The sequence below is a fragment of the Rhincodon typus genome, chromosome 21, assembly GCF_021869965.1.
Source record: "Rhincodon typus isolate 14 chromosome 21, sRhiTyp1.1, whole genome shotgun sequence".
Classification (NCBI taxonomy): domain Eukaryota; kingdom Metazoa; phylum Chordata; class Chondrichthyes; order Orectolobiformes; family Rhincodontidae; genus Rhincodon; species Rhincodon typus.
The window spans coordinates 36,279,846-36,289,760 of NC_063352.1; the positions used below are offsets into that span (position 1 = coordinate 36,279,846).

General features: G+C 40.8%; 1 protein-coding gene across 1 annotated transcript in view; it reads left to right on the top strand.

Annotated features, from left to right (window-relative positions):
* The window catches only part of atp6v0cb (ATPase H+ transporting V0 subunit cb), a 16,148-nt gene extending 6,686 nt beyond the window's left edge, over positions 1–9,462 (top strand). Inside the window, exons 2-3 of the mRNA XM_048609373.1 lie at positions 2,953–3,136; positions 9,239–9,462. Coding sequence (XP_048465330.1) covers positions 2,953–3,136; positions 9,239–9,443 — 389 coding nt within the window. The 3' untranslated portion in view covers positions 9,444–9,462. The remainder of the gene's footprint in view (positions 1–2,952; positions 3,137–9,238) is intronic.
* Positions 9,463–9,915: the final 453 nt, after the last annotated feature.

Sequence of the window (9,915 nt, forward strand, 5' to 3'; positions counted from 1 at the left end):
GCCTCTTTGTAGGTTACGTGGAACAATCCCTCTTCCGTACCTACACCAGCCCTAAACCCCACCTCTTCCTCCGTTACATTGATGACTGTATCGGCGCCGCCTCGTGCTCCCACGAGGAGCTCGAACAGTTCATCCACTTCACTAACACCTTCCACCCCAACCTTAAGTTTACCTGGACCATCTCTAACACCTCTCTCCCCTTCCTGGACCTCTGTCTCCATATCGGGCAACCACCTAGAAACCAATATTCATTTCAAGCCCACCGACTCCCACAGCTACCTAGAATACTCCTCCCACCCACCTTCCTGCAAAAAAATGCTATCCCCAATTCCTTCGCCTCCGCCGCATCTGCTCCCAGGATGAGGCATTCCACTCCCGTACATCTCAGTTGTCCTTGTTTTTCAAGGACCGTAACTTCCCCTCCTCGGTGGTCGAGAACGCCCTCAACAGTGTCTCCCACATCTCCCACACCTCATATCTCACACCCTGTCCACGCAATAAGAACCCAAAAAGAATTCCCCTCGTCCTCACGTACCACCCCACCAACCTCCGGATCCAACGCATCATCCTCCGACACTTCCGCCATCTGCAATCCGAACCCACCACCAAAGACATCTTTCCCTCCCTACCCTTATCTGCTTTCCGGAGGGACCACTCTGTGACTCTCTTGTCTGCTCCACACTCCCCTCCAGCTCCACCACACCCCGGCACTTTTTTCCCTGCAACCGCAGGAAATGCTACACCTGCCCCCATACCTCCTCCCTCACCCCCATCCCAGGCCCCAAGAAGACTTTCCACATCAAGCAGATGTTCACCTGCACATCTGCCAATGTGGTATACTGCATCCGCTGTGGCTTCCTCTACATCGGGGAAACCAAGCGGAGACTCGGGGACCGCTTTGCAGAACACCTACGCTCGGTTCGCAATAAACAACTGCACCTCCCAGTCGTGAACCACTTCAACTCCAACTCCCCCTCCCATTCCCCAGGAACCATCGTGAGCCTTCAGAAGTGCCACAACGATGCCACCCGAAGGTTGCAGGAACAGCAACTCATATTCCGCTTGGGAACCCTGCAGCCCAATGGTATCAATGTGGATTTCACAAGTTTCAAAATCTCCCCTCCCCCTACCGCATCCCAAAACCAGTCCAGCTCGTCCCTGCCTCCTAACCTGTTTTTCCTCCCACCTCAAGCTGCACCTCCATCTCCTACCGACCAACCTCATCCCGCCCCCTTGACCTGTCCGTCCTCCCTGGACTGACCTATCCCCTTCCTAACTCCCTACCTACACTCTCCTTTACTGGCCCCATCCCTGCCTCTTCGACCTGTTTGTTTCCTGCTGCCATCTAGTGATGCCAGTTGGACAGGGGACATTTATCCCCTCTACTGAATTAGTAACCTGGAGACTGGTATTCACACTTTCTTGACAATTATCAAGCAACTTTCATACTCTTCAATTTGACAATGCAAGATACTTTACATTGAGGAATTGTGCTTGGATATTATTCCCTCGAGCACACTGTTCACAAATATTGGAGTGGGACACCCCCATATGTCTTGCCATTGATGTTGAGCATTCCCTCATGAATAATTAACTACTGCTTGTTCCTTTGTTTGATATCTCATTGATTAGTTCTCCACAATTGAGTCTGCTAAAATTAGTTATTACAAGAAACTGCACCTTTCCCTTTTAGCAGCACTGAGATGTCACTACAGCGTGCAAATATGTAATCTTTCATCCTGGCTGCTTTTTCTGGTGCAGCAGTTGAGGTTCATGTTACTGAGCATAAAGGGCTGGTTTTAAGCAGTTTGGTGTTGAGCACAAGCTAAAGTTTGCATAATTGCATTGTATCCTGCTTTGAGTGCATATTATGTAAACTTGCAAGCTAAACAGGTTACATTGAAATGCAATACCACAAGCCTGGAATCACTGAAGTATCAATTGGTAAATCAGTTTACAACACCATGGTTAACCATGCTGTTGTTGGGCAGCAATATTTACTCAACTGGGGCTTCTGTTGATGCCAGCTGTAACGCTTTCTAAACATTCCAAACAGCCTTTTTTTTTCCTCCATGAACAGAGAAGCCTCTGTGCTGGCTATTAAAGCTCTCTGGATGACCTGTTTTGTTTTTTGCTTTTGATCCCTATCTTCGTGCACCTGAAGTGCATATCTGCATATTTTACACATTGAGGGTTTGCCTCTACCACAGAATTTTAAGACATTTATTTGAATAAATTGATTCTCTAGATTCTTCTGATCACAAGAACATTATAGGTGTGAAGTGTTTTGAATGTAAATTGTTGGTCTGCAGAGGGAAATTTTAATGGAATTGAATTAGCTTTATTGCAATCTACTCAAGGAGTACAGTGAAAAGCTGTTGCTGCATCAGTGCCACTTTAGTATTGAAGTACAGACACCTAAGATCAAATTCTAAGCCAGCAACAATAGAAAAGTAAAGAAATAATCCAGTGTTAGAGGTCATGGGAATATTTTCAAACCTAGAAAAGGAAAATAGACTGTATTGGAAGCCTCCTTGGGATGTGTTAAGGGAGTGGAATACAACTCCTTGTATCACAGATAATACAGACCTGATCTACAAAATCAGATGGTAGCTTGCAGCCAGTGACTAGCAGTACCTGAGCGAGTCAGTAAAATCAGACCCCTCCAAGTAACGACACCATTGCCTTCTAGTACTACATAAGAGACCTCTGAAATCAGCTTGAGTTAAAAGGTTTCATGGCTGCTCTTCCCATTTACAACTGTTTCTTGTCTTTACCTAATCATTTAGAGCTAATGGATAACTTCTGTTCAAGAGTATTAAGTTTTGAAGCAGTTTTGTGTAGTTGGGAGTTTAAACCAGTTTGTGCAGATTGAAGAACGCTAAGTCTCGGTCAGTTCTGTAAGAATGTAGCTTTGTTTTTTAGCATTCTTATTCTTTTTTCCTCTTTTAGCTCTAGGAGCTGCTTATGGCACTGCTAAGAGTGGAACAGGAATTGCTGCCATGTCTGTTATGAGACCTGAGCTGATCATGAAATCCATTATTCCTGTTGTGATGGCAGGTATAATTGCTATCTATGGACTGGTGGTGGCAGTATTAATTGCCAATTCACTGACAGAAGAAATAACATTATTCAAGTAAGTAGCCCTTAACTGGTTTTTTGTGGCCTGGCAGCTGTATGTGATTAACTTTTCTCAGTCTGGCTATTTGAACTGTTATCCAGGAGAATCATCTTTGAACTAAATGCCAACATGAAATCATGGCATTGCAACCACAAGGCCTGGTTTTTGTACTTTCCTCTAAGAGTTGTCTAGTTCAACTAGATATGTTTCTGTAGCTCTGCAAATTTATCCAGATAACAATCCACTTTATTTGTAGGCCTCTATTGAACATAGCCCCACAATCTGTGGTTAAGATCCTAACCACATGCAGCGTAGCTTTCTTCTCCTTGACTTTTTGCCTGCTAGTCACACAAATCTGTTCTTTGTTTTGGATTTTCTGCCAATGGGTGGTTTCTCAATATACTTGTCAAGACCATGATCAGTCCCAAGGAGTCTCAAGTCTTCTCCATATTTTGTACCTGAAGTTCTTTGCTCAAGGAATCATTTTTGTGTATCTACTTTACACCTGCTAATTCCGTTATATGCTCCCAATTGTGCCAGAATAGCAGACATTACTCTAGTTGAACCAATATTCTACAAAGTTTATTTGAAAAAACTTCCTTGCCTTTGTACATGCAATCTTCCTTGCTGCCTTCATTGATTTGTGCATGCATATGCAGGTACCTCTGTTCCTGCAACTCCATTTTTAAAAATTGTGCACTCACTTTTAATGTTGGCTGTCCTTGCCCTAATAAAACATTGTTTCTCTGCATTAAATTTCATCTGCCTTCAAGTCCTTGGTTTCTTGCTACTCTCTTCTCTTCACTTGCTCCTAAGCTTTCTGGCATCAGCAGATTTTAAATTGTTACCTTGCAACCATTGTACAGTTCCAGGTCATTGGTAAATATCAAGAAAAAAACACTGCTGGCAAACCCACTAATTCTCTCTCCTTCAGTATGAAAGAATGAGTATGAATTGTTATCTTTTTGTCACTTGGCCAGTTCTGTACCCTTGCAACTTCAGACTGTATTGAATGATCTCTCTTTTAGCTTGTAACACTATATTTGCCAGATAAAGCTATTTTAGTACATTGGACAAGTTGATTTTACCTTAACATTAAAATTTACCTTGCTGGGGTGGACTTTTTGGGATGCATCCTTTGAGAGCCCTGATTCCACATCAAAATTGAAACTGAGTTATGTATTTGCAGGTTACTACACCAAATGGAGGAAGGATAATGTGCATAATTTATAAGTCAGTTAACCTATGTGAGGAAATCACTAGAATAAATAGCTAAATATTGAAGTGTTTCCCTCCCAAAAGGGAAATTGTGCTCAAATCTTGAAGTAGGTTTTGATTATGTTTTTGACAGGGTACCATGCAGGAGACTGGGAGAAAATTAATATTTCAAGAATCTTGAGGGAAGAAGGATAGTGAGTCTGAATATAAACTATTCAGGAGAGTTTGTTTGGCTGGCACCAACATTTCTGTTCTGGGGCTGGTGTGTACAGCAATGATTCGAACAATTGAAGTGGCATCCTAATGTGATCTTCAAAACAAAGGCATTGTCTCCTTGAATAAGGAGATTGGATTGGCTAAAAGTAATGTTAAGATATTGAAATCACTTGACTTGTAATTTGAGATGTTGTGTGACTTGTATCACTATTCTAGATAATATTTTACCTGTTTGAGGCTGGTGTTATCTCAGTAGTGGACTGAGTAGCATGAACAATGAAGTTTTAATGCAGAATCTTGCGTGAAATGCCAGATAGGACCTCACTTCACAGTTGGAGCACTGTAGTGTTTGGACTTTGCAACAGGATAAAGCTTTGCTTATGAGGGATCTTGAGATGTATGATGGATGCTTCCAGCTATGGGAGCAATTGATGGATTGATTTAGGATGACTAATTTGTTTTAATCTTGCCCTGTTCCCACTCTTGAAGGCTGCAGGTGTAGGGTGTAAAACCCTTTTTATTTTTGTAGCATATAGGCATCACAGATCACCTCTATTTCCCTGGGGAAGGTTGTAATGAGTTGCCACATTGAACCACTGGTCCATATGGTGTACTGTGCTGTTAGGAAAGGGGCTCCATTTAAGTGAAGCGAGGACAATATATAATGATGCTACAAGGCATTGGAGGGTAATACAGTCAGTGGTATTCTCTTCACTTGCCCTCAACCTTTCTAGGTGGTTGAGGGCTCATCTTTGGAAGATCCTGTGTGGGAGCCTTGGTGAATTGCTACAGTGCAACTTGTCAGAACTGAATGGGGCTGCCACTGTAATAAACTTTTCAGATGGTGTTGAACTTGTGTAGAGTTGGAGCTGCACTCAGACAAGTGGTCAGTGTTCCATCACATTCTTTATTTCTGATTTGTAGATGAACAGGCTTTGAAGTAGAGTTTACTAGGACTAACTCCCAGCTTCTGACCTACTCTGGTATCCATGACTGATCCAGTTTGATTTCTGCTCAGTGGTAACCACCACAGTATTGATGGGATATTTGGGAATGGTAATGGAAGATGACTAAATTCTTTTGGAGCTATTAATTTCCCTGTAATTGGATACCACCAATTTACTTTCCCCTTTTATCGAGCCCAATTCAGGATTTTGCAGAAGTGTTGTATATGGATACAGGCTGCTTAAATATCTCCATTATAATTGATACTGGACTTTGTGCTACTGCCATCTGCTTCTGACACTAGGAAGGTATTTGAAGTAGCTGAAGACTCAGCCTAGAACTTGTACAGTGTCTTGATTTGAGATGAAGAAACTCAACTGCAACCATTTTCCTTTTTCATGTAAAAGTGGCTCAGCCAGAGGAGACTTCCTCTAATTCCCACTGTTTTTAGTTTTGGTAGGGTGTTTTGGTGTCTGAGTTGAAGGCAGTCTCGCATTCCTTTAGTTCAGCTCTTGCCTGTGTTTGGACTAGGATTGTGAGATAGGAGCTGAACATCAGTGGGCAGGTCACTCTTGACTAAGTGTTGCATGATAGCTCTGTAAATTACACCTTCAATCAACAAACTAGGTGACTTATTGACTCATCACTTGTTCAGCTTTTGTGGGCAGGTCATGCCTAGGCAATTTTCCACACTTGGGTAGGTTTGTAGCTAGTTCTGAAGCAAAGATTTCAATAGTATTGTCATGGCTGAGGACCTTGGGAAAATGGGTATTATCAACTTGGCATTTCCATCTGAAGGTTGCAAATGCATTGAGCTGGGGTTGCCTACCATTCTTGGTATGATACCTGTTGAAACTCTTCTGTTGTATAATTGTCCACTGCAATTGAATAGATATAACAAGACTGCAGATCTTTTGATCCATTTGGTTGTGGGATTGTTTAACACTATTGCAAGTTGCTACTGCAAATTGGCATGAAGTAGTCCTGTTGTCATGTTGACCCCCCCTGCCTTTATGGTGGTATGGGCAATACCAGATGCAATTTTCCCTTAGTTTTTCAACAAGGGATCCAAATGGAGAGGTTCATTTGTCAGGTGACATTGTGGCAGTTTGAGTTGCTAAGTCTGTACTACCTAGTGTAATGGCATCTTCAATATGAAAGGAGAACTTGCATCTTCACAATGACTGGTCAATTGCTTCATAGAGGAGGACTGAGGGAGAATTCTTGCAAAACCTCCTTCCTAACTGTCACTATACAGCCATGTTCTGAGATGGCCCACTGGTGTCTAGGTCTGTCAGCATGACTGGATAGTTTATCAATTCCGATGTTAAATCCTGGCCTGGAGATGGTCTGTCTGGGTTTATACCCAAGTCTCTATGTATGCAATCCTTGATAATGGGGTTTAGTGTAGTAAAAGCTGCTTAAGATATCAGGATTTAAAATTAGTACAATTACCTCACTCTGCTATTTTGTATTAAAGATGCAGAAACCTTTTTGCAGGAGCATGATCGTTGTGGCTTTCTTGAGCATAGCAAAGTGAATTTGAATGTAACATTGTAAAGATGAAATTGGGATTTTGAATTTACTAATAGACCATGGTTCTTACTAGTTTTAGTACAACTAGTTACATATTTGTATCATTACTGTAACTTGCTTAGCCAAAAGATAATAGTTGTTTGTTAACTAGCCACATGGTTCTCTGCAGAGTGTTTCAAGGCAAAGAACATTAACTCAGTGTGATTGTTGAGGTGTAATTAGTGTTACTGAAATGATTTGAGTAGAAGAATCAAGATTTTCAATGTTCTGAAGTTTTAGGTTTAACTTCTGTAGAAGTAGGTATGCGGAGACTTTATCAACTGAGCACCAGCAAAAATGTGCTAAACTTCACGTCCCCAAAGCATTAGGAGATATGATTGAATTGTTTTAGTCAGATACTTTACATGTTAGAATCATGAAATAATTGATAGGAACAAAGTGCTAAACTATCACTGAGCATCCAAGAAATTCTTGTCTTCTACAAATGTTTGCCATATTGAAATAAGATCTGAGTCAGTGTTCAGAAGCCTTCTCACTATTAACTAATTGTACCCATTATGCCATTAATCTCCAGGTTTAGTCCAGTGTTTAGAAAACTGCAAATCTTGAGCATTTGACTTGATTTTACAGTAGAAAAATGTCTAATTCTGTTCTATGTTTCTGCCTAGTTTCAAATCCTAAGCATGTTGAATTTAATTTTTAAATGCCAAAACATGTGATGAACAATATTTATGCATTTGAAATTTACATCTAACCTTTAAATCATGTTTTCTGGCTAATTTGACCAAAACTGGCTAACAGTTGAGCAAAAATCTTTTGCACCAGCATAGTCATAGCATCTGGATGTTGCTTTTAATAAGACTGCTCTTTCAATGAGGCTTGAGAGATCATAAGGGATTTGGGTGGTGTGGACTGAGGCAACTGTCCACATTGGATGTGTTGAGGATGCTGAATTTTAAGATTAACTTCCAAAAATATTAAGATCTGGAATATGATGCCTGAAATGATGGAGACAGACAGGTGGAATTACCTTGTCTTTGTAAGGCATAATTGAATGATTACCTGGGGGAGAAAAGTAGGAAAGGGGGCTATAGGATGGGATTAGTTCAGTTACACTTGGAGAGCAGGTACAGACATGGCTAATTGGTTGCTTCTGTGTTGTAACCACTTTGTTCTTTTGTACACAGGCAGACATTGCTTGTTCGCTCCCACTTCAATGCCTTCATCCTTGTTCCTGAGAATCTGTTGTCAACTATTTTTCAGTTCTAAGAAGCTATATTATTGGCCTGAAACATCAGCTGCTTCTCTCCTCCGATGCTGCCTGGAGAAGTACTGCAGCATCTTAAGCCAGACTGCTGAACCTTAAACAGTGCTATGCATTTTGGCCTTTACATTTGAAAGTTTGAATCAGATGGGCAAGTGTTGGTGTTGGGTAATATTTGCATTTGGGATTTACTTCTCCATCCACTTGCACTATTGAAGTGCAAACAACTATTTGTACAGGAGCCAAGGTCTGCATAATTATTTGACTTCATTCATCAACATATACTGATCTGTAAACTGAGTCAACCAGTGGTGTTTCAAGTTTAAAATTTTATTCCAGATGGTTATCTTTTGGGCATAATGTCTCTATCATCCTTACCTTGAATATCTTTCTCTTGTTCCATTCAGCCATACATGTATCCAGAATTTTTAGAGGAAGTGTTAACACAATGCAATCCCTCTTTCTCTTAGCAGTTCACCTGTTTCCACCCAAAAGGCAGCTGGTTGAGAGAAATTCTTCTCTCAAACCAGCTGGAATTACCTTGTCTTGGTAGATGGGTAATGTCACCATGTTACTGCCACAAGTGTACCATAGGTTTCATTCTAGTATAGGTTAACACCATATGGCCATCCTCTAACTCTAAGTGTACAATCTTCAGTCAGTGTAGAAATTTCTCTTCCTGATTGAATGCAACTGCACAAAACTAATGTCTGATTATACAACAACTGAATTTTAGCAAGGAAGTATTATGGGCAGTGTCAAAACTAGAGTTTACAGTTTGTATGTGGAGGGTGAAGGATAATGTTTCTGGAATTTCTTGAAATTAAAGATGCTGTTTACTTTTTGGAGTACATAATTCTTGCAGCATTTGAGGAGTCTTATCAGAATGGAAAGTGTCTAAACTTGAATGTAACTACTTCTTTATGTTCACATTACAGGAGCTTCCTTCAGCTGGGTGCTGGTTTGAGCGTGGGTCTGAGTGGTCTTGCTGCTGGCTTTGCGATTGGCATTGTAGGTGATGCTGGTGTACGAGGAACTGCACAGCAGCCAAGGTTATTTGTCGGGATGATCCTAATCCTCATTTTTGCTGAAGTGTTGGGTCTTTATGGCCTGATTGTTGCTCTGATCCTTTCCACAAAATAAAACCTGCAATTAAAGCGCATAGCTGTCATTCAACTGGTCTTTACTCCAGAATGTGTACAGTTGTATCACTTTGGTAGTCAATCTCTTGTAAATGCGCAATGTATGTTAGTGATTGTCTGTCTTGTGTATATTTGGGTATAGAATTGTATTGGTTTTAAGAGCCAGATTTAGTGGCTCCTAAACACATGCAATTTCCAATCCATTTTACTGTTGAGGAGCACTCTGATTCAATTAGGATTGTAATGTTTTCATTTCTTCCAGTGATTTTTATTTATAAGATTTAAAAATGTTCATTGTTATTATGGAGCAAGATTTCTGGAGTCCCCATGATATAGTAGATTATTGCACTGTCAGTAATTGTATTTGCTCAGATCTCCCTGGATGTAATAATTGGTTAAAGATTGGATCTGATCATAGTCTTGCTTTTTTGTGTACTGGTATTGGAGTGAGTTCTACTTTGTGTTTTTAACAT